This window comes from Dermacentor andersoni, chromosome 1 (genome assembly GCF_023375885.2).
Source record: "Dermacentor andersoni chromosome 1, qqDerAnde1_hic_scaffold, whole genome shotgun sequence".
Classification (NCBI taxonomy): Eukaryota; Metazoa; Arthropoda; class Arachnida; order Ixodida; family Ixodidae; genus Dermacentor; species Dermacentor andersoni.
The window spans coordinates 280399739-280423160 of record NC_092814.1 but is presented as its reverse complement, the minus strand read 5'-3'; the positions used below and the strand labels follow the sequence as shown (position 1 = coordinate 280423160).

Here is a 23422-nt window from a genome sequence, read left to right as displayed (position 1 = left end):
AAGATATAATCTTTTTTTGTTCACGCTTCTTCTGGTAGATGGAGAGGTTTAATGCCATACGACATCCATATTTACATTATGTGGATACGTGCAAGTCGGCGATACCACAACGCTGCTAAATTAGAGATATCATTCAAATGATATAGGAGCCGTGTTAGTGACATGCAATGACGATTATTGACAGAGACTGGAGAGAGAAGTGTGCATGGTTGTAGTACTGTATGTCGCACGAAGAGGCACACTAAAATTCTATTAGGCACAAAAGATACCCCGTGAATTAGCGAGAGGCAGAAGGTACAGGCACACCACAATTTCGACAGCATTAGATGCACTCAATCATCACTGAACATATGCTTGTTAAGCAAAGGTTTACCCCATTTGGGAAAATATAAGTTGTGAGTATGTAATGTGTGAACCACGCGTATGGTCTCAGAATATTACGTACCAACCTACACAACGAAGAAAAAATTAGGAGGAGGCTTAAGCTTCACCTTTAAGAGTGGAACACGATAGCATTTAAAGATCCCTGACTGCTTCTCACGCTTCCCGGCAACTGCAGCGTACGTAGCCGTAATGTTTACCTGGAAACGCTCGCGGCGAACGCTATGCACGAAGGCGGGCTTTCTGGTAGAAACGCGGCCTCTTGCGTGGCCGCGATGCGGCGGAGGCGAGCGCCATCTGGAAGTGTTTCAAGGAAACGGGCGCGCCGCTCCGTGGCCTCCGAGATATTCACGTGCCGGCGCGCGCAAATGGCGGATGCCGTGGCCCGTCTATGTTGGTAGAAACGCTGGAAAAGGTTTTTTTTTTAGTTTTCGCGTAACAGAATTACGTTTTCTTGTATATTCATATTACAATCTGACGCTGTCATGTCTGTAGGTTGTGTTTAAGTCGTACTTTACGATTTTTCTGCGTGAGAAATTCAATTATTTCAGTAACTTGCTTGCGCCACATGGAGGGCCTGGGTATGGGTGGTTCGAAAATCTTTTTTTCCCAAAAGACGTCCGACGCTAGACGATTTTCTGCGACACAGGCTCCTTAACGCTTTCGCTTTAAAAAGCCTGGGGAAACGCAGATGTATTCTTGAAAGTTACAGTACAGATGCGACGAGCCCGGCGATACTTTTCAGCGTATTATTATAAGAAAGTAATGCCAGCACGTCAAACGCAGGCACATTGTACAAAAGAGATTCTGGCCAAGCGTTTCGTGCATCGGACACTGCCGCAGTGCTTGAACAATGCGGTATTGTTATCTGGCTCATTGAAAATGGCAGAGAAGAGGAATAACAAATACACGTCCGGCTACGCGAACTCTCGGCGTTTTCGAAAACGCGGGGAATTGTTTGGGCTTTCTGTGACAAATGGCCCCTAATGCAGCTTTCCAGTTATGATTTCACTAATGTGCGGTCAAGCGTGCCTACACATCAGCGACCCAGTTGCAGCAGCCATGCCATCGGGCGATTGAAGTGTATTAAAGGGGAGTTTGCCGTTCGTCCCCCCCTTGATTGCCCTCTATTGCCTATGTACTTTATGACCGGCCCGTCTCAGGCGACCATTCAATTTCTCATTCGGGAATGTGCGTTTGCTGCTCCTGTAATATGAAAGAAGTGAGCCACTGCGTTGGTACAACATACGCGAACACGGACCCCCCTCCCCAGTAAGTGACGTTAATCGCAGGCAGCCTGCGCTCGCGCGGTCGTGCCCTAAATAATGCACGCGCCTTCACAGAGCGTCGTCCGAACCGAACGCCTCGGCGCCATTGTGAGCGAAGCGTGCTCCCGGCCGAGGAACAGTATCTAAAGCGCTGCCACATCATACAGCACGTGAAAGCCGCGATGCAATGCAAAAGTTCGCCGATTTTTGGCAATATGATCGCAGCCTATTACAGGGTCGCACTTCCTCATAATTTTACTCTCTTTCTGGCACGCCGTGACGAAGACAGATGCGCGAGTTGCAGTGCAATCCATTTGCGAATGCGCTTGTAGGTTACGTTGGAGTCAGCCTAATAACCAACCGCTGGGCAACGCGGTGTATGTGATATCAACGTTAGGCAAGGAGGAGCTAGGGAGGCGAGGGCTACACGAAAAATGGTCGTCGCTTCACGCCCTCCCCCTGTTTCTTTCTTCTTTCTTTCTGTTTTCTTTTTGTCCTTTTTTTCTTTCGTCAGGTGTTTTGCGATTCCTCCGAGGAATATTCTTTTATCATGAAAAAATGTAATAAAGTACTCATCTGATCGAAACTGTTAGTGAGCTGCATGGCGCATCGATTTCGCTAGACGAGGTGGAATCAAGATTTCAACAAGGACAAGTCCCCGTGTCGAAACATTAGCACTGGAGACCAACCACTGTTGATAAATTCGATATTGTTGTGTACCTGGGTCTTATTTGGACTATACTCTTTCGTGGTTATTTCTTATTTAAAACACCATTTGCAAATGTGACGAGGCACCTGTCGGCTGCCCCATTAGTCTATATACGCACACCTGTCGTCGCCCTCTTACAAGTCCCATTTCTTTATCGACTCCCGTTCGTCTTCCACCTTGATGTTGCAGATGCGAAGTTATAGAGACAGCCAAGCCCAACGCTTATAACCACTCATCGCAGTGAAGAGCTAACTGTAGCGGCACCCTCTCCCAATACCACCATTCCAGTAAAACGTCCACCATCTCTTCCTCAGCACCGGGTCCATCTGCAAGGTCAGGGGCCGCGGAGGCTGGACAGCGATGATCGCGCCAGAAACGTCTTTTATAAGAACCCTTTTCTTTTTGAACAATTAAAGCTGCGTCAACTCAGACAATACACTTTGCTTTATGGAAAACAAAGGATGTATTTATTCTCTATTTCATTTAGAAGTTACTGTCATGCTTGAAAGTATCGCACGCTTCCCTGATGTTTACTTTTAAAGACACTTTCGCATTGAAAGTTTTCAGCGTGATTACAAAGTTCTGGACAGTTGTGTGAACCCTCGCAGTCCTCAGATGCAAACAAGAAACAGCAGCAAAATTTTTGGTATGCTTGATTCAGCCAGCACTTCACCCTCCCCAAAGAGAGGCACAGAAGCTGTCGCTAATATTACGGATAAGAATCTCGAACTTAGTTGTGCAGCTCAAACGTTATAGGCACTCTCCGCTGGCGATGATCAGCGCTCTACCTCATTCACACTTGCACTTATCTGAGGGTTTACGCAATTATATATATGCACATGCCGTTACAGCTAACGCTCGCAATAACGAAATCTCAACGCACCACCGCTCTGCAAACCACCACTAATGAGTACAGAAGTAGCGTGCTTTCGATTCAGTTAGCCTGCGGGCCGTCGGCCGCAAGAGAACCAAACGCAGTTCCCGGGTGCTCGTTAGCTAGGCACTTCCTCGTTAGGGACGCCCCATTTAAACAGACTTCATACACGGACCCTGTATTAGGAGCATCGTCATTTGTACCCTTTGCCGCTCATCTCCTGGACGTCGTAAACCGAACAAGACGACGCGAAAACCCGTAAATGTGGGTCAGGCACTACTACTCTCGCCTCACGACAAAGTTCCGCATGCGGCGGCGACGACTTCCGGTCTGACCACTGGCTCACCAGCGGTGCAGCGATGTCGTGCGCGGCGCTGCCGCTGTTCTCGCCTCGTTAAAGGAGAGCGAAGTCTGCACGGCTGGAGAGTCCTATAATTCATCCACTCCTACCCGCGTTCAAGGAACAGCCGCCCATTGTTTGACAAAGACGGGGGTTACGCGGGGCTGGAAATGCGCTGTTGCGCACGCCGTGATAGCGGCGGGTGGAGGATGGAGAAATAGAAACCGCAACGCCGCTCTCACCAAGAAGGTGAAACCGACGGCTCGAAGTGGCTCCCTTTATAGCGTGCATTACCTACGACGCTCGCGGGACGTGTGTAGCAGGAGTACAGCAAGAGCGGTCGGCTTGGCTCTGGCGCCGAGAGGCACTCGCCCCCATTACTCTCCTTCTTCGCGTGACATAATCGAGCCTTCACCGTGAAACTGCGGCCGAGCGACGCAAGGAGAGCGCCACCGTGACTGGAGAGGCGGCCGCTCGGGCTCGCGCGACAGGCTTCCGCCGCACGTAAATGCTTCCGCTCATTACGCCAAAGACTCAGCGCGGTGAGCGCTGTCAGCGAAATTGTTCCCAGACCTTTCGAGTCGAGGAAATTGGCACTTAAAGCGCAATCTTTCGCTCTTTCTAGCTTCGCGTATACTACACACCTCAATATCACCGCATGGCAGCGCAGCTCGGTCGCACTGGAGGTGGTAGCGATGCAGGGCGCGCTTGAATAAGTGCTCATCAATTCCAACGTCGCATCCCGGAGGACGTGATAGAGTGCTCCAGTAAAAAGATGCTTTCTGTGTAGTAATCGTACGGCACAGATGGGAGCTTTCAACGGTGTGACCTTCGGTCCAAAAATAGGTGGACAGAGATGGCCGTTGCATTGAAAGAACATTCGCTGAGTATGTGTCTAAATAAGTCTGCTGCCCGTGGGTGGTAACCTTATTTCAAAAGCCATCTATGCAAACGTTCTCCCATTTTGAACTACTACTAGGCCGCGTTATGATGGAAGATACCTGTGTGTAGTATTCACATTTGCACCATAGTTGTTTTCTTACCTTAAATCGTTTCTGGTAAATGAAGCATGGAGCGGACGACAACAGGCATCAATCTAATTGAACCAGCAATACCAACAGGAAGAGAAGAAAAAATATCGCACTTCCAGTTTAAGTTCTGTATTCACTATATAAGCGATGCGACAGCACGCAGAATCATGGGTCGCTGTAAGGTTATGACAGGATTGCATCTGGACTCCTAGTCCCCTCTTCTTCCTCCAGCGCGAACACTGGTGACCGCACGCACGGGCCGACGGCTGTTGACTGCTGGTATATATAACTCAAGCTCGGCTGTTCTCACACGCAGGTTCTCGCACTGGAGCGCAAGCCTAACGTGAACCCGGATGCCAAGGCCAGTACCACTGTAGTGGAGGTCTCTTTGTTGGACGCCAACGACAACAACCCGAAGTTCCTGCCCGAAGGCGTGTACGTGTTCAGCGTCACCGAAACAGACCCGCCTGGAACCACCATCGGATCGGTGGGTGCACTCTCAGAGTAAACTTGACGTTTGTCCTATTCCCAAAACATTTCCAGGTCAGTGCAGATGCTCTTAACATGCATGCAAGCGCTAATTTGCACCAATCGAGCACGCTAACAATTGACTCTTCCCAGGCTCACCGTTGTAAGTAAATTCAGTATTCACATGCATACGCGCTCAGAGCCAGTGATCACTGCCTTCTGCCTGTGTAAGAGCTTTCCGGAACCTAAATGCAAATAATGTGTCCCAGCTCAATACAAGAAGTTAATGAAAGGGCGCGCGTAAAACAGAAAGTTATTAAATCTTCCCATCGCCGCAGTATTTGCTGCTCAGCAATGTTGCCCGCAAAGTAACCTGCTACTCCGCAGTAAGCATAACAGTTAAAAAAACAACAACCAAATTATGTGGTTTTACGTGCTAAACCACGATATATTTATGAGGTACTCCGTAGTGGGAGATTCCGGAAATTTTGACTACCTGGGGTTAATGTGCACCTAAATCTAAGTACACGGGTGTTTTCGCACTTCGCCCCCATCGAAATGTGGCCGCCGTGGCCGGGCTTCGATCCCGCAACCTCGTGCTTAGAAGCCCAACACCATATCCACTAAGCAACCAAGATATAATAGTTGACTAACAGTCTTAGATAATATGCGTTTTTTTTTCTTTCGAATTTGACTTTTCCCCTTCCCGAACACGGCCAGGCAGAAGAAACACCAAGCACACACACATGACAGGAGAAGTGTCCGAATACAATAGGGAGGTACGCATATATATATATATATATATATATATATATATATATATATATATATATATATATATATATATATATATATATATAACAGCGAGCGAGTGTTTGGAGCTTTGTCGGTTACTCCACAGTTTTGCAATTTATTTCGACCAAGCAAAACAGGAGGGTACAAGTGACGCGCTGAGGAAGGCGAAAGGAAAGCAGAAGAGAGAGAGAGAGAGGAGAGAGAGAGCAGGCATAGGACAAAACGGTGGACCGGCGCTTGTCTTTGTTTCGGAGGTGACGGAGAATCGCTTGCTTGCTGCTCTTTGACGCGCAAGCGCAATAAGCGCGGCGCTAGCGGTGGGTCGGGGGAGGGGGGGCATAGCATACAGAAATAACAGCGACGACGGCGGCGTCGTGCCGCCTCCGCATGAATCGCCGGCATTGTTCGGCGGGAGCCGCGCGCGTTCGTTTCTCTCTTCGCGTCTGGCTCTTTTCTCCGTCTTCTCGTTCTCATTTCATTCACGCGGAGGAACGACCAAACAGTGGATCGAAGAGGGGAAAAAGAAGCTGATTGTTTCTGAGCGGTGAACAAAAGGTCGTTAGCTTTTTTTTTTTCTCCTATCTTTTTTGTTTCTTTCACTGCATTGCTGCCTGCCGCACAGCGCGCACGCTCTGTCTTTGGCGGCGACGCCTCAATACAAGCGGGGCGGGAGACCACTGCAGCGGACAGGGAGGGAGCTGAGCTAAGGGTGAGGAGAGTGACGAAGGGAGAGGGGGTGTGCCAGGCACATAGAAACAGAGCGGGACGACTGCGTCTTCTCTCCCATACGCACGACGAAGAAGACGAGGTCCTCGCTCGCAACAGTGTCGCGCGTAAGGTCAAGGGGAAATGCGTCCGTACGGTGTGTGGGGTTAAGACAAAACAAACCGAGCTCACGTATTCGCTGTGTGTATAGATGCGACGTCGGAGGGGAGGGGGGGGGGGGGGTTAGCAGAAGAACGAGCTGCCTAAATATAGACTGCGAAAGACGACGGAGCGGTGAGGAGAGAAATAAAGGTAAAGCAAGCAAGCAAGGGGAAGCAAAAACGCGCGCAATGTGGCCGACCTATAATACAATAGGGGCGAGCCGTGTGTCCATTCTCTAAGCTACCGCACCGGCGCTCGCGAGGTGCTCTATTGTATTAGCGGCGATCTCAGGTGCCCCAGCCCGATCCGCTTCGTTTGTTTTCATCGCGAGCAAAAAAAAAAAAAAGAAGGAACATGCGTAATCTTGCAGTGAACGGCCGGCGGTGGCCTGCTCGCGGGTCGTGGCTGTGGATGGCCCTACGCAAATAGGAAGATAACGCCACCAGCCCGATATTAAGGCCACCTCGCGCTCATATTCCGCGATGCGGGCAATCAAAATGGGCATACGCGTCTGGGCATCTCGCGCGAGACTTTGGTGGCGGGAGTATTGAACGGGCCGCCGATCCATCATCCCCGATCACCAGGGCTGGTACCTCGGTCATTTTCTCCCTTACTCTCCGACGGTCGGTACGAGATCCTTTCTGTTTTTTTTTTTTACTATTATTGTTATTATTCATTTTGCCTTGTGGCATCGGTGGGCTTGAACGGGCCGATACAATGGGGTGATCGTCCTCTGGGGACGAATTTGTTGCACCTCATTTATGCTAGTTTGAAAAGGATGCGAGCGTCCTTTTCACGGAGAGCGCAACGAAGCGACACGTGCTCGTATATAAAAGAAGAAGATGCCGCAGGCAATTGCTGTGCCAAGTGTCACAAGCTGTTTGTTCCTTAAGGACGAGAACAGCAAAAAGCTGACGCCGACTATTATGCTCGTGTCGCATGGCGGAGATAAGAGAGACATCTCGACAGAATGGGCACACTGGGACAAAAAAAATAAAGGAGAGAGACAGAGAGAAAGAAGGCTTTCGCTATTCTTACTGCAGCGTTATCCAGGTCACAGCCTATTCGTTTTCTATTTTACATGTAATACGTGGTCACTTTTTTTTCAGGCGTGGACAGCAATCGATTTCCACAAAACACAAAATATAAGGGCAGGTAATGTGTTGTTTTGTCTGAGAAGCTATTTACAAGTCACTGGCACATACTATAATGAACAAGAAGAAAGGGGGTTTACCGAGGGGTCCGATTTTTATTAATCATATCATGAGAAGCCAACAAACAAATACGCCAAGGGCAACATAGGGACAATTACTCGTACTTACTGATTTATGCGTAATGTGAAGACGTGGGATCATTCCCCACCTGCGGCAAGTCCACTTTCCACTTTCATTGCCATTAATTTATCATTTCTTTAATTCAATTAATAAATACAAGTAATTTTCCCTATGTTGTCCTTGACGTATTTGTTTGTTGGCTTCTCATGATATGGCACATACTATACCAACAGCAAATGCTGCTCTGGCGACAAAAGTATCACGTGCAGCGCGGTTGATTAAAAGCTTGACCATCAAGTAAAAATTGCTTCGAGAATTTGTAAGAATTCAGTGTAACCAACTTGTTTGTGGTTATTTTAACCCTGACACTCATGATCACGTCTTTCTTTCTTTCTTGGGTTCTGGCATTAATGTGCCATGATTATTCTTTTTAATTAGTAGATTAAACCCTAAAATATGAGAAAATCCTCCCCCTCCTCCTCCCAGAAAAAAACAGAAGAAAAAAAGCTAATGGAATAAAATAAGCTATTCCCACTGCGATCTAACAGCTATTGCGCATTTCCGCATGAGCAGTAATAAACACAAATAAAGATTGCCTAACAATCAATGCTGTAATACTCCTCAGGCTGTGCTCACGAAATTTAGCTTGAAAATGTTATATATAATCGGGTTTCAAGGTCATTTGCTGAAACCAGCACTCCACCAGCTTTCAACAGCGACGTCACGACCGCAGAACAAAATAAGATGCCTAAACAGGGCGAATACAAAGACAATAAACAAAATATGCCGCGCAGTAATATAAGAAGCTGTTCCAAGCGTGTGCCCGCTTGTTCAGTAGGCGCTGCCTCCCGTCGATTCAAGGCTTTGCTGGCACCACGTATGTCCGCCACCACTGCCCGGAACCCAAAAATTGAGAGCCCTTTCATGCTGATGAGGACCCATCTTGGGAACCTTGTGCCTCTGTCCCGCTCCACTCTGCACTTGAAAATGTACTTTCTCCTCGGCCGCCACCGGAGAACCCATGTGTTCAATACATGTTTTGATTCAAGCTCGTTTCCATTTACTACCGAGAGAACAAGCAGGCCGAAACCGCGGTTTTATGCCCGTAATGAGTCCCGGTCTAGCGAACAAATGAACGCGGTAGAGTGGTGACAAACAGGGGATGGATGAAAAGAAGGCACTCCGTCCGGCGCCTATTCCATATATGGATTAGCGCTTTGGGGTAGCTGCCCGAAGAACGCGCGTATAGGGAGCTTTATAAGCATTAATTGCATTTCTATAAATTCGTCGCTTAAATTACTGCTTCGGCGAGTGCGTACGTTTCAGTATTGATTAGTGAATCAGCAGACGGCGGTCAAAATCGTTCAACCTACCGAGAGAAACCGGCAGAGCTTGCTTTACCGTCTGGCCTGTTCAAAGTTCGTGAAAACGCGCAGCGTGCGGGTCGTGTAGACATTGCCCGAAGGCGTTGCTTTGTCGGTGGGTGCGTATTGTGGTTCACACTAACTTCGGCGGGGATAATATAGCACTAGAACTTGTATCCTGGCGTAATATAATGCACAAGTAAACGAAACCGTATACATTCAGAGGCGGCTGTGATGGCAAGCGTTGTCCGCTTGCTTTACCATTCTTTGGCATCTCTGGATCAATAGCACGAACTCGCGTTACTGTTACGACCCTTTTTTTAATCTCGCGTTTTTCACCTATTCCAGTTCTTTCGCACGCCTCGATCCGCGCTACTCGCGGGCGGCGGCGTTGACGTCGAGGCAGCCTACGCCCTCCCGCTGTGCCTGATCGCTAACATCCCTCTAGCTTCTTGCCTCACATGCTATTTTTTTGTTCATGACAAAGCGTCTCAATTGAGATAAGGGCACGAATTATTGTTATCAGCCTTCCATTATTGAGCTTTGGTTTCTTGGTAACAAGGAAACCACAGCGCCATTCAAAGACCTGAATTCGTTGGTGGCGCAGTTTAACAACACGTAGCCGAAGGTGAATGCAGTGTTACTAACGTTAAATGAACGGACAACCAATTTTTATGGTACCTGTTTTTTTTTTTTTTAGTGCAACGGAAAGGTAACTGATCTGAATGTCCAATCATACAGTGGTAACGCGGAAAACGCCGTGGAACATTTTTTTTATCAGAACTTTCCGATGTGCATTAGGATGTATAGTCGTGCTGAAGAAACGTGTTGGAAACAGTGATAGATAAGCGCGACAGCGATTGTACGCCGTCATTGGTGGAACGCAGACGGCTAGTGCGGCTTTAGCTGTAAGAAAATAATATTTTGCTTATCAAGCAGATGTTCCTGCAATTCATGTTATATGAAGCGTTGAGTTATTTTACAATAATATGTGGCGTCCGAATCTAAGCATGCAGCAGCGGCTCCCTCCAAGTAGCACAAATTGAAGTCGAAGGCCACGCGTTTGCGCGCTGCATGCGCCGGGTTTTTGTTTTGTTTTTCTTTCAGCCAAGCCAAGCTATAAATTATGGAGTTTTACGTGCCAAAACCACTTTCTGATTATGAGGCACGCCGTAGTGGGGGACTCCGGAAATTTTGACCACCTGGGGTTCTTTAACGTGCACCTAAATCTAAGTACACGGGTGTTTTCGCATTTCGCCCCCATCGAAATGCGGCCGCCGTGGCCGGGATTCGATCCCGCGACCTCGTGCTCAGCAGCCTAACACCATAGCCACTGAGCAACCACGGCGGGTACCAAGCCAAGCTAAGTAGTGCTATTATTGCAGTGCTGGTACACATTTACGGCACAATTCGTCGATGGCATTTTGCATTTCGCAGAGACAACAGAACTCGGGGTACTAACTCGCCAACTCGCGCGCGTACAACAGCCCTCATGTTCGCCGCGATGCAATGAACAGCTCTGCCGCTCCACTAGTTACCACGTAGGCAGCGTCGCTCGTTAGCGTGCAGTTTTTTGCTTTGTAATACGCATTGTATAAAGTGCAAAAGCCTAATAATAAACGAACTCCAATTTTAAGCAATAAGTATGTTGTACTTAACAACCGCCGACTTACGTACAGTAATCTCCTATACTAGATCCGAAGTGCTAAGAGTTCACCGCCAGGCCGCGCTGCCTACTGGTTTTGGGGACTTTCTTTGCCATTTTAAATTTATAATTCCTACTTAAGTCGCGAACAGCGTGCTGGGTTTTATCACTATAAATCACGGTCATTTCATTTCCGTCAACGTCTCACAACACATTGTCCAGTTTGCAGTCCATTTAATGCATCTGCATGTTGTTTACTCCCTGCGTTTGCTAAGGCTTATATTCGTAACCGCAGAGCATCTCCATATGTTAGCACCGTCTCTTTGTCATTAGCCTAAAGCCGTTGCATGACAAGGCGGTGACCCTACGCCGGGCTCTTTCAGGTGGTTGCGGTGGATCCGGACATGGGCGACAACGGACGCGTGGTGTTTTTCAAACAGAACGACACCTTGAGCTCAAGCGTACCTTTCGGCGTGCACCCGTTCAACGGCTCGGTGTACGTGCTGAACCAGTTCCAGGACATTGCCGTCAAGCCGGACCGATACACTTTCTTCGTCATCGCCTCCGACGTCGCCAAGAGTGTCCACGAGAGGAGGTGAGCTGTCGCACGTATTTACTGGCATAGTCCAGGAACGCAGTCCTTTAGCCATAATACATCCACTTAGGGACAGTTGCCTATAGAAAAAAATAATAATAAATAAAGCTACAATGTAAATCTAAAACGTAAGCTAATAAAGCGTGTCGTCTGTATAATGGCTTCAAATCCAAAAAGCGTTTCTGGGCGTTACGTCGCAAATAAGAGATTTAAAGTTGCACCATTTATCTGAGGTTTCTTTAAGCCAGCCGTTTTCTTCTCTACCATCCCGCTCATATCGCAAGTTTGGCAGCAGTTCTCCAAATAGGAAAAATCAAGTAGAGGTATAATACGCTGGTCTTTATATGAAAAACCTCATGCGCCGATACTACACTGACTTTATTGCCTCCCCTCCCGCCCCCCCCCCCCCCCCGCACCAGAAAAATGAAAAGGTGTCGGTGTTCACAGCATTCAATGCAGGCTTTTCTGATATCGCGTCATAACCTTTTCGCAGCAGTTCATCCGATCCAAGTAGTAATGAGTCATATCGCGACCGCTCCCGCCACGTTACGGTCCGCTACCTGCGAGCGGGGGCAACAGCGAGCCTGGTGAGCCGGCCACCTTCGCAGCTCACTGGTCCAAAGATTGCGAAACCTCTCGCTGAATTAAACTAAAGAAAGAAATCGAGGACTGATGTTGCAAGAGCTTCGTAGCAGCGTATTTACAAAAACGAACTCCCGCGGAGATGTAGCTTATCTTCCTTCGCCGTGTTTGCTCCGGGCGATCCGTCGCTACACCGCAGCGTGTTCGCCTTGGTCTCGCTGACAAATCAACCGGACAGGCGCACGCACGGCCGGCGTCAGCAGCGCTGCGCTGGCCGGCCACCGCCGGATATTAGTGTGCACAGAGAGCGCGCCCACCTCGCACGAGGGGGAGGCGCACCGGGCCCCTCGCCCACCTCACCTTGCGCAAACAGACTCAGTCTGACCGTGCACCGAAAAGGCAGCGAAAAGAAAGAGGACCCAGGAAAAAAAAAAAACAAAGGAGATGCCGAGTTAAGGTGGTGGAGGGCGGGTCGTGGCTTGAGCCGCTTTTTTGCCAGATTCCCCCTTCGTGGCACCGCTGCGAGAGCCGGTGTTTGCCACTGGGTCATCGCGCGGCAGAGACGGAAGGGGAGACGCTTTTCTTGGGCCGCTGTCCGGACGAACTCGAGCTGGCGCAATCGCGCAAATGCCGCAGCTGCAACCGTCACTCGCTGGTCACGAAGGCAAGCGGTCGTATCCTGCCCACAGTGTATACGCTGCGGGGGCGGGAAGCCGGCTCGCAATCATACGATGGGAGCGGACGGCTGCCAGCCGTGAGGGGAAGGGAGCCAAGGAGAAATACAAAATAGGCGGCCAGCGAAAACAGGGGAGCGCGGCCGGAACAATAACGTCCGGATTGGTTTGATGGCTACGCGCGCGAGCCAGCGAGCGCCCGCTATTTACCCTTCGTCCGCCTCCTCTCCGGTCATCGCGCCTGTCGACGTCCCCAAGCTGCGGCTGCTTGCCCGCGGCGACGCCGGCGTGGGTTCCCGCCGAAGTGAAGCGAGTCGATCGGACGATCCGGCCCGCGGCCGCGCCTTCCTATTGCATTCCTCGCGTTCCGGGAACGTCGCAAACCGCGGCCCTGGCCCGATTGACGCTGTCACTAGCTTATTATGTGTAAATGTAAAGATACTCGCGCACGCTAGGCACACGGAGATGTCATACAAACTGCTGCGAGGTATACCGGTGACGGAATGAAAAGAAAACGTTACTCTAAAGACATGGATCCCCTGGAATAATAGCAATAATAATAATAGACAGAAAATACCATCTGTTACCTTCATCACTGTCACTATCCAGTGTTGGCATATATCATCTATATTTAAAAGATTTTTTTCTTTCTTCTTCCATTTTTTTTCTATTTGTGTGTGTGTGTGTACGCGTGCGTGGTGGAATCAGCCTGCCATTCGTTTCGTAGTGCTGTATATACTAAATATTTGCAATTTACAATGGCGCGAAAAAAGGACATTCTTGACCACGTCTAGTGCGTTTTCTCTGAGGAACGGCATCCTGTAATGGGGAGGCCTACAAGTGGAATATGCACAATTTCGCTGCGAATGCATTCCACCTTGTGTTTACGTGTTTGGATGCCTTATAGGGGTTTGCGAATGGTGGTTTTCAAAATTGAACTGATTATACGTATCGAGTAGGGATCACACCGAATTGGCATTAGAATATCAAACGCTTTCGGAAAAGCTCCCGAATGCTAAGCAGGTTTCTTAAATTGCTTTTGTATACCGCCCTGTCTCTGTTAATATCGGGTTGATGGCATTTTATTTGAAACGGGCGTTCAATTTCTCTAGATAACAAATCAACAGCTAAAGGCTGCTAGATAGCCATTTATTTTATCTTTCTCTCAATTTTTTAGGCTGATAAGCGGCTGTACATAGCAACTAAACGATTTATGCGTCGGCCAATAATGCACGAAAATTGATGCAAAAGTACATTTGTATCTCAAGAGATAAAAGTTGATATATACACACTAGACAAAAACATGTCGCGAAAGAGAAATCTAGGTAATTTGTACAGTAAGCTTTAAGGTATCTTTTTGTGTGCGTATAAGCGCTTATAGGCGAAGTGTTGCTTTCAGGCCACTGCGAGAAACAACTGTAAAGGTGTCTTTTATAGAACACCCATGAACGCGCTAGTGAAGTTGCGCATATTTGCTGACGTACTTTTATCGCTAATAGAGTGATTTAGTTTGGTGTTACGCTCCGCTCAGCAGCTGAGCGGAGCGGAAGCACGAATGCACATGCGCCCTCCAAGCGGGCTAACGGAGCGACACACACGGCCGCTCACAAGCTGCCTGAGCGGAGCGCGGATCGTCGTTGCATGGTCGCTGCCGTCTTTCGCTAGCGGGGGGTGGTAGGGTGTGGTCAATGCGCGCGCCCTCTCTCGCGCGCGCATCAAGGCACTTCGCTTGTCTCGCTCTTATCAAGATGGTTGCCTCCAGTGACATCTCGACCATGCCGTGCACTTCAATCACGCCTTTACGTTCGTCTGCGCAGCGCAAGCCACAAAATCTATTTCGCATAGACGAAGATTTATGTTTGCTACAAGAAGTTGCGACTGCTGACCCATTTGAATACCCCGTAGCGTGGGAGGAGATGTGGTGCGTGCTGTACAGCGCGTTGGCGTCAGAAAGGATTGCACTGGATGCGGAAAGCAAGCTCACTGGCTATCACGTGGTGTTCCTCAAGACGGCGCTTTATTTTCCACTGGATAAAATGGACCTGTAACGCATTACAAGCGCACGTCTAGAAACTCCGTGTACAAATAAGTTATATATATTCGTTTTACTTGATAAAAGGGATCAGTGGGTGTTTCTATTTTCTTTCATTACCCTGAATTTGGCTTGAGGGCGCTGGAACTACGAAAGGTCTGCTCCGTTACGCTAAACGTATAACTAAAACGTGAAAATCACCCGCCGCTCCGCTGTGGATCTCGGAGCGGAGTGGACCGTAAAGACGCTCAACTAAAACACTCTAACGAGAACATATTCCAACGACAGCCAACGCGAAGTATCGACCGAAGCAAAATGAAATGGACGAAGCAAGATTCTCAGGACATTGCAGGCAAAATTTATAGTTGTAGGTGTGTGCGCGATGACTCTTGGACAAGCGGTCAGTCCCATACACATACACCGTAGAAGTGTTTACGCACTTAAGGGTGTTTTCTTGTCGCACTGGTAACACGCTTACCGTTATGGCCTTACAAAAAATTATATAGAGGCCGACAAAGGAGCTCTAACTAGACGAGCGATGACAAAATACATAGTTGAAAACTATGTAATCATTCTGACAGCCTAGGGGGCGCAGAAATATCCCACAAGAGAATTTCACAGGGCGAGATATGAAACTAAAGAGAAAGAAAGAAAAATAGAAAAAAATCAAAGAAAAGGACATAAGGTTGTCATTAGTATAAAAGTATTAAAAAGCCACAACTTAGCTCCTAATACCACCATTTTAAGGGAAGCCACAAGTTGCATTATGATATTCAAGCACCTACCTAAGCTTTTGTTGAAAGAAAGAAAAATATCCCCTTTTATTCTACAGAATCTTTTGAAGAGACGTACATTTGTCTGCTTATCCTGGTTGTTAAAGTAAACGGAAGGAAAAGCTTTTCGCTTGGCGCATGAGCCACAAAAGTCCCAATGTGTTTGTTTGCCTCCAGGATTATTTTTTTTTAATGCTCTTCCTTTCGTTTGCTCGTATGATTAATGGTTAGCTATTCTCCGCTAGCGGTGGTTAACAAAACCTAACTTTAGGGTTAACGCAAATCTCGAGTTTCCAATAATGTCTGGTATATAGAAAAGTGCAGAAATTAACGAGTTCTTCAGGAGGCCACTCGAGTTTTTCCGAAAGCTTTCCAGGAGTGCGAAGGGGTTCATCTCAAGGTTACGTGGGAGTCTTCAAACGCTCCGAGGAATCTAGGACAAATACGTGCCCTCCGCAGTAAATGAATTAAGGGGATCGTGAGTCTGGAGATATTATCCTACACCCTCGGGTTTCCAGGTAGAAGGTGAGGAGCAGAAGAGGGTTGTGTTTTACCACGCAGTCTGCATGTATCTATGCTTCGCTGCCATACAGTCGGGCTGAGATTCGGCCTAAGATTAACGCCCATTTTTGTTTGAAATCCTTTTGTCAATCTATTCCACATCAGCGAAGTTCATTTAAAAACTATTCAAAGAAAATTTCGAAATTTTGAATAAAGGCAATCGGCTGTAAGACCGAATCGAACAGCGGGACATTCGTTACCTGAACGTCCGAAATATTCGCGCACATTTACTGTTTTCCCTTATTTGACTTTCCTCATGCTGCTTAGCCTAGGCCAGGAGGGAGGGGAAGACGTTCGCCTTTCGTATCACATGAAAGGGTGACGTCGATGACCTCGAAGCCGAGCAGAAGCCGTGGGGATTGATCGATACTGGCTTCGTTAGACAGCGCTGCTAGACAGTGCGGTGCAGTGCTGTTGCACCACTTTCGCATGGGCCATCATGGTCATCGCTCATCGCACGTGGCTCGCCGCACTGGAACGTGCAGGACACATGCACGACGGCGAATGTCAATGGCCTAGCGGCAGCCCTCCGCAGCCGCCGCCGGCGCTCAATCAAATCCGCCCTTTGCAACGGGCTGCTGACCGTCAGACCGTTGCAGCTTTGTTATTCGGGCGCTTGCTTACCGTGGAAATCGCACACTGAGCGCCCTGTGCGACGAGCTTTCGAACACGAACCCGTACCTTAGTACAGGAGCTCAGGTTGGCTCAAAACGTTGAAAGTCGCGCAGTATGTTCTTTTTTTTGCGAAATGAGAATATAATAAAAATTACGGGGTTTTACGTGCCAAAACCACTTTCTGTTTATGAGGAACGCAGTAGTGGGGGACTCCGGAAATTTGGACCACCTGGGGTTCTTTAACGTGCACCTAAAGCTAAGTACACGGGTGTTCTCGCATTTCGCCCCCATCGAAATGCGGCCGCCGTGACCCTGCAGGATTCGATCCCGCGACCTCGTGCTTAGCAGCACAGCGCCATAACCGCTAAACCACCGCGGCAGGTCAAGGTGCAATTCTTTGCGCCCCCGGCGTCATATCGCTCATAAATGTTCACTGCAGGTGAACTTTTATCCCCGTGTCTCTGAGCCCAATATTTCTCGCATGTCGACCAACCTGAACTATCGGAATAATATACTCGCACTATAAATTGCGCCGAAAGAGAAGTACGTGTACAGTACAGTGCCATCGCAATAAGCGTGAAATGCAATGCCAATTCTTCGCAGCTCTGATTATTGCCAGATTGCAGAAGATTATTCAAAATTTGACATTCTCACGAAATTTGTCGTTTACGCCACTGTAACACCACATATACGCGTAACGTATTAGCAGCGAACAGGCGATGTAATTGTCACGTGTGGCCAGTGAGCGTAGCTCTCGCATTGCTAAATTACATTGAAAACTGTACTTGCGATGCCCACGCAACATATCTTTTTCTCAGCCATTCGCAAGACATTGGAGTGAAAGCGAACACATTAACTCATCCTCGCTAATACTTTCGAAGTTGTTATACTATTTTCTTCTTTTCTTCTTATTTTTTTTTACGTGGAGGCGGAGGGGGCAGGAGCATCTATCTTACACTGATCGGAAACCCTGGAAATGCCTGCCAGGGATTCTCGCGGCTTTTGTCGAGGAGGGCGCACTGTTCGTGTTCCCGAAACACAGCGACCATCTAAATTTCGATCCCTTTCAACGGATTTAAGCCATCTCGAGTTTCAGATTGTAGACACGTGCTCATTCCCTCTGCCGCTTGCGGCTCATCATCTGTTTCGATACGTAAGCCCTTGCTCAGAAAAAGTAATCATGACTGCCTCCCGGAAGCGAGACACGTTCAGTGGATCGCTTTTCGATATAAAAAGCGGCAAAAGGTGAAAGGGAAGTGAAAATGAAGACAGACTATTGCAGCTTGACACGCGGCGCACGCCAAACAACAGCGCCCGGAATCCTTGATCTTCCAAATTCTCCAAAGCCTCGCGCGCCTGTTCCTTAGAGAATGGGAGGGGGGAGTGGCGCGCAAGCACACGATGATTCAGTCCTGCAAGAGGCGGCGAGTGTGAGAAATTGCGTCTTCCTTTGCTCGACAGGACCGCCGTGGCAGTGGTGCACGTGAACGTGACCGACGTGAACAACAACGTTCCCGAGTTTGCGGGCGCACCGTACGAGGCGCACGTCGGCGAATCGCTTCCCGCGGGGGCCCTCGTCACTCAGGTGTCGGTGAGTATGTACAACGTCGTGCAACCTCCCCTGGCGCGCGCCTTCACCGGCTACGGCATTCATTCGCCGTCGTTGGGCAAAGCATCAGCTGGCTGGTTTCGCGCTCTGACCTGTCCAGAGAGCACACGCGTAGCCTGAACTTCAAATGCTGCTCACCAGGCCCATCCGGAAATACCCGTCATACACAGGAATTTGGTAATGCAACGTCCAAAACGCGTCCTACCACGCGCATTTTTTTTCTCTTCTCGATGGTTTATCAGTATCGGAAACGGAAATGAGTGAAATGTTGCGAGGCCAGGGTGCGAGGAGGCGAGCTGCCCTCCCCGTTACAGAGGCCCAGTTTTTGCAGTCCGTGTTTCGCAGGCGACACCAATGACGTCGTCTTTGCTGGAAGGGAGACTGATAGAGCACGTGTTCTTTCGTTTGAGTTATTGTTTTCGCGACGAGTATAGTTGTCGGCTTGCTTCTTTCCTTCCTTAGCTATCTGTCAACGGTATGAATACTTTCGAACCTAACGAATAATAATAGCCGCAGTATTTTGTATACACAATCGTCAGCCCCTAATCTATACGCACCGCGCTTCTAATGCCCAAACCTGGTGAGAGCGGCCTCTTAAGGTAGGCAGAAACGTCAACACAGTTGCACTGGCGAACGATCGACGACAGTTCGTTCACCACTACCTGCTTATGTTAATGTTTGTTATTAATGAACGCCAGTTGCATAGCCGTGAGTTTACCTCAAAAGGGGGAAGGGTTCAGGCATGTCAACTACATCTCGCACATAAGGATACGTGGCTGCGTGAGAATTTGCCGTGGATAGTATTCAAGCGAGACAAAGGCACACAGGAAGATGGAGGCGAAGTGATTGACAGTGGTCGACCGATTAATGCCTCTGGAGTCGATGTTTAGACATGTCTTCGCCCTCACGAAGATAAGCCGAGACGTTCGCTCCTGAGACATCGTTTGCTCGACCAATTTTGGTCCGAAGGAGGTAATTATTAGACCACCCCGAAGCCCTTCTCTACTAGCTGCTCTGCGCACTTGAGGCCAGTGTTGTTATTTATGTCTGACACACACGTCAATTAACAGCCGATAGTCAACGGAGTTGTCGTAATTTGCCTCCACCCCTTTCTTGCGTGCATTATTGCAATGTGCATGCTGTTGTGAAGTGATATACCCAATAAATTCTGTTTCACTGTAGAGGAAACTACAGCTGGCATGGGAGAGCCAATCAAACGCGCAGTTGTGCGAATGCACGTCTCCTGACACCGCGTGTTCCTCTGCGTCAGGGCGTCGTCGGCTAAATTTTAGTCTCGAACAGGTGAACATGGACATGGACATGTATTCTCGTAGCTTCTACTCTAGTGCCCCTTTATTATGAAACGAACCAAATTAGCGCAAACCCAGCCTGGGCCTATCATGCTGATCGTTATCCGCCACACTTGATAGACCGGCAATAGATGCGGTGAAAGCTTCGCTGGAATGAGACTGGCGATACTTTTTGAGGCTGTAATATTAAGCACGAAAGTAATAGAAACGGTAATGTGTGCTCACTGGGGTGCTGTAGATTAAAAGACCGCTAAGAGATGACGTATAGGGAAGAAATAACGAGCCGGGCAAGATACCCCTCTGCGTCAGGAGTAATTTTGGTGCGAAGTGACGCCTGTAAGCCGCCACTTCGGGCGGGATGCACGGAGCGACATCTTTGTAGCTCCGCTTTCACTTCTGAGCAGTATGGAAGCGGTATAGAAAGCGATTATTCAGTGCCGACGGTGTACTTGTCATTGCTAATCATTAGTGTGCTTGACGTTCAGATTTTATGCCGAAAGCGTTTTATTATTATGATTTTTTTAAATAACGCATACGAGTTTAAACAAATGCTCACGAAGGAATCCGGTAAAGATGCCTCCGCTGCATCGAATGAGTCATAAATGACTGATATTGTTAGTCTCATTGTGGTTTAGTGCAAATTCAAATTAAAGAAGAGATAAACAGTGGCTCTTTCTTTTGTCGTCAAGGTGCTGCTCTCTTTACGCTATAAGCGGCCTATTCGCGTACTACTGAATGGGTGAGGAGGGCTAAAAGGCGATCGTTCACAGTTCACCGACGTAGTAAAACTTTTCTGAGCTTAATCAGGGGAGGAACGCCGACCCTCTTTTCGGCAGCGACGGCAACTAATATTTTCCTGATCTCATAATACAGTCGTCCTCGTTCGATCTACCTCAGACGTATGACACACAGGAGCAACATATCCCGGGGCCAATGTGTGTAATTTTATTCTCACTGCTCTGCGGGTTACACAACTGCGTGCGTGGCAGCATCGAAGCTATCCGTTACGCATTTCTGTGGAATTATGCGTCAGGGATGGCATATTCCATTTTCTTTTTTACGTGAAATGAGGTCGCCCAACGACAGCCCGCGTGGTGCGTAAACTCTGTACACTGCAATGTCGAATCCAGAATTCTTACTCGGGAATCTCGAACGCTAAAGCTGCAAGGCTCTGCCAATAGCATCGAAGGCATATCGCTGCGTTGTAGGCACGAACAGAGGTTGAAGACACCTGGTAGCAAAGCAATATCGAATAATGTTGCCGCGATGACTGTATGCAGGCTGCATCATAGCAACTTTTTTTTTCTCTCTCTCTTGTAGGCTAAGGACTTGGATGCCAACACGGTGCTCACGTACTCCATCATTGCTGGCAATGATGACGAGACGTTCCACATGGATCCTCACATGTGAGTACCGGCCTCCTCAACAAGAACCATTCGATGATTTCTTATGCGGAATGTTGATCTGGTATATCAGCGGTGTGTTAAGGAAGACTAATTTAGGTAAAACTCCTCATCGAGATGGCGCACGCATTTGGCAGCAGCATCTCTAAGCTTCGTCTACGAAGAAGCAGACTCCGTTGCGCTCACGTGCGTATCTTCGTTGCACTTCACCGGATCTTCCGTTCTTCTTATGAAACTCGTGAAATGCTTTGTGAAGTGTCTTCGTTGATGTGACTTCTTTATTTGAATTATATATATATATATATATATATATATATATATATATATATATATATATATATATATATATATATATATATTACACATTACCGCGTCACACATCACCATCAATATTGCACATCATCGCGCGTGCATGCTGACCTGCGTGCTGATCGGCATGTTGGTCTGGTCTTTGACTCGTACCGAATGTTAGTGTCTACACGGCATAAACGTGCTTCATCTTTACCTTTTCTTTTTCCCCCAGTGGAATCGTCACTACGGGCACTGTCCTGGACTACGAGAAGAAACAGTCGTACGATCTTTTGATTCAAGTCTCCGACGGCTTCAACGTACGTTAAAAATACCATTCGTGTCTTATTATGTATGGAGGTAAAAATTTCTTCACTACGAATTGTGGTACTTTCCTTCGGGAACACATTAAGAGTTGAAAAAAAAAAGAACAAGCCACTTAGGGCATGAATTGAGCATTTGTTTACGTTGATGAACTTCTCAACTCGAGATGATTGCACATCGCGTGCAAATGATAAAAAAAAACGAAGAAAAAATATATTTAAAATAAAGAAGGGGGGGGGGTTGCTCGTTCAAATGTTACGAAGCCAATAGGAATATAAACTGCAGCAGTTACTTTCATTGTGGCTGCAACATGAGACAACAAGTATTTGCATGGCGTTTCGCAGGCTTCTAAATGAGTGTGTTTGTTAGGGTAGTACATGGAACTTTAGCCCGACACAAATTGCTTGATTGCACTTCACAACAAGATTTTGATGAAAGGCCCTGGTGAAACTATGCATTTATGCCAAACAATGGCATATGTTCTGCCTTAGGCTTATTTATTAATACACGCAGTCATACCTATGAACCTTGACAGGTCGTATTTTGTCGAGTTGGCTCTTTATTCGCAATACACAGTGCACAGTGCACAGTTAAATATAGGACGTCGGTGTGACCACGGCAAGCTTGCAAGAGTTTGAATGTGCAGGTAGGGCATATATGACTGTATTGTTTAGCCTTCTTCAATCCTTCTTTTGTCTTCCTTTGTATAGCATGTGTTCCCCAAAAGTACTCCTCAAGCTATTTATACCAGTGACTAGGTTGTAATTTCGCCTCCCGCAGAGCGGCAAATGGGATGTATACTCCACGCTATTGAACCAGTGAGAACATTTGGCCATAAGATTTGATTCTGTGAATTCAAGTCGATCATGCAGTGTTTGAAAATACCGCAGTGCGTACTTATTTGCCGATCGCTGAATGTCTAAACAATCCCGTTGCATGCTTATAACTGAAATGTTTTTTTTTTTTTTTTTTGTACACCCATGAGTATGTTCCCAAACTGGGTCAAAAACACTTCCGCTCGGTGCGATCCAAAATCTTCTCATTGGAGTCGATAAATTCTTCCATTATTATGACTGCTTCTTAACAAATAGTGCAGCGTTGTTACGCAGCTGGGTAATAAATCTGCGCTAAATATTTTTATTACCCATGTGGTGCTGTTCTCGTCGCGCGGCAATAATGTACGACTCTCCTATGGAGTATCAATTGTATGCACTCCTCGATAATTTATTTGTCGGACTACAACGCTATAATCAGGAACGCGAAAAAAAAATGGAGAGAAAGAACCAAGTCAGGCCTTGCTAATTGCTGTAATAGTTAACGCGGCACAGCTCGCCGAGAAAACTGGGAACAAATGACCGTCCAAATTGCTTACCCTGCTAGAAATAAACACACACTCGAAGACACACCCACGAGCACACGCGAACGGACACACACGTGCGCGCGCGCGCAAGCACGCAGCACATACACGAGCGAGGATCTTGCCTGTTATAGCACTGCGCGTTCTACGGCCGCTCGGACCATTACGAACTACGGCCATTCGTGGTGCCCATACAAAAGGGCCCGCTGCCTTATGATCCGTTCCACATGCACGCGAAACGGCGGGTGCCGAGGCCTGCTCCTTGCGCTGGCTCGTGGAGAGC

General features: G+C 47.9%; 1 protein-coding gene across 1 annotated transcript in view; it reads left to right on the top strand.

The window, feature by feature from the left end:
• Positions 1–23422, top strand: part of LOC126548228 (protocadherin Fat 3-like) — a 341248-nt gene that overhangs the window by 256735 nt on the left and 61091 nt on the right. Inside the window, exons 14-18 of the mRNA XM_050196372.3 lie at positions 4920–5090; positions 11400–11611; positions 18310–18439; positions 21088–21173; positions 21694–21778. Of these exons, the coding sequence (XP_050052329.1) occupies positions 4920–5090; positions 11400–11611; positions 18310–18439; positions 21088–21173; positions 21694–21778 (684 nt within the window). The remainder of the gene's footprint in view (positions 1–4919; positions 5091–11399; positions 11612–18309; positions 18440–21087; positions 21174–21693; positions 21779–23422) is intronic.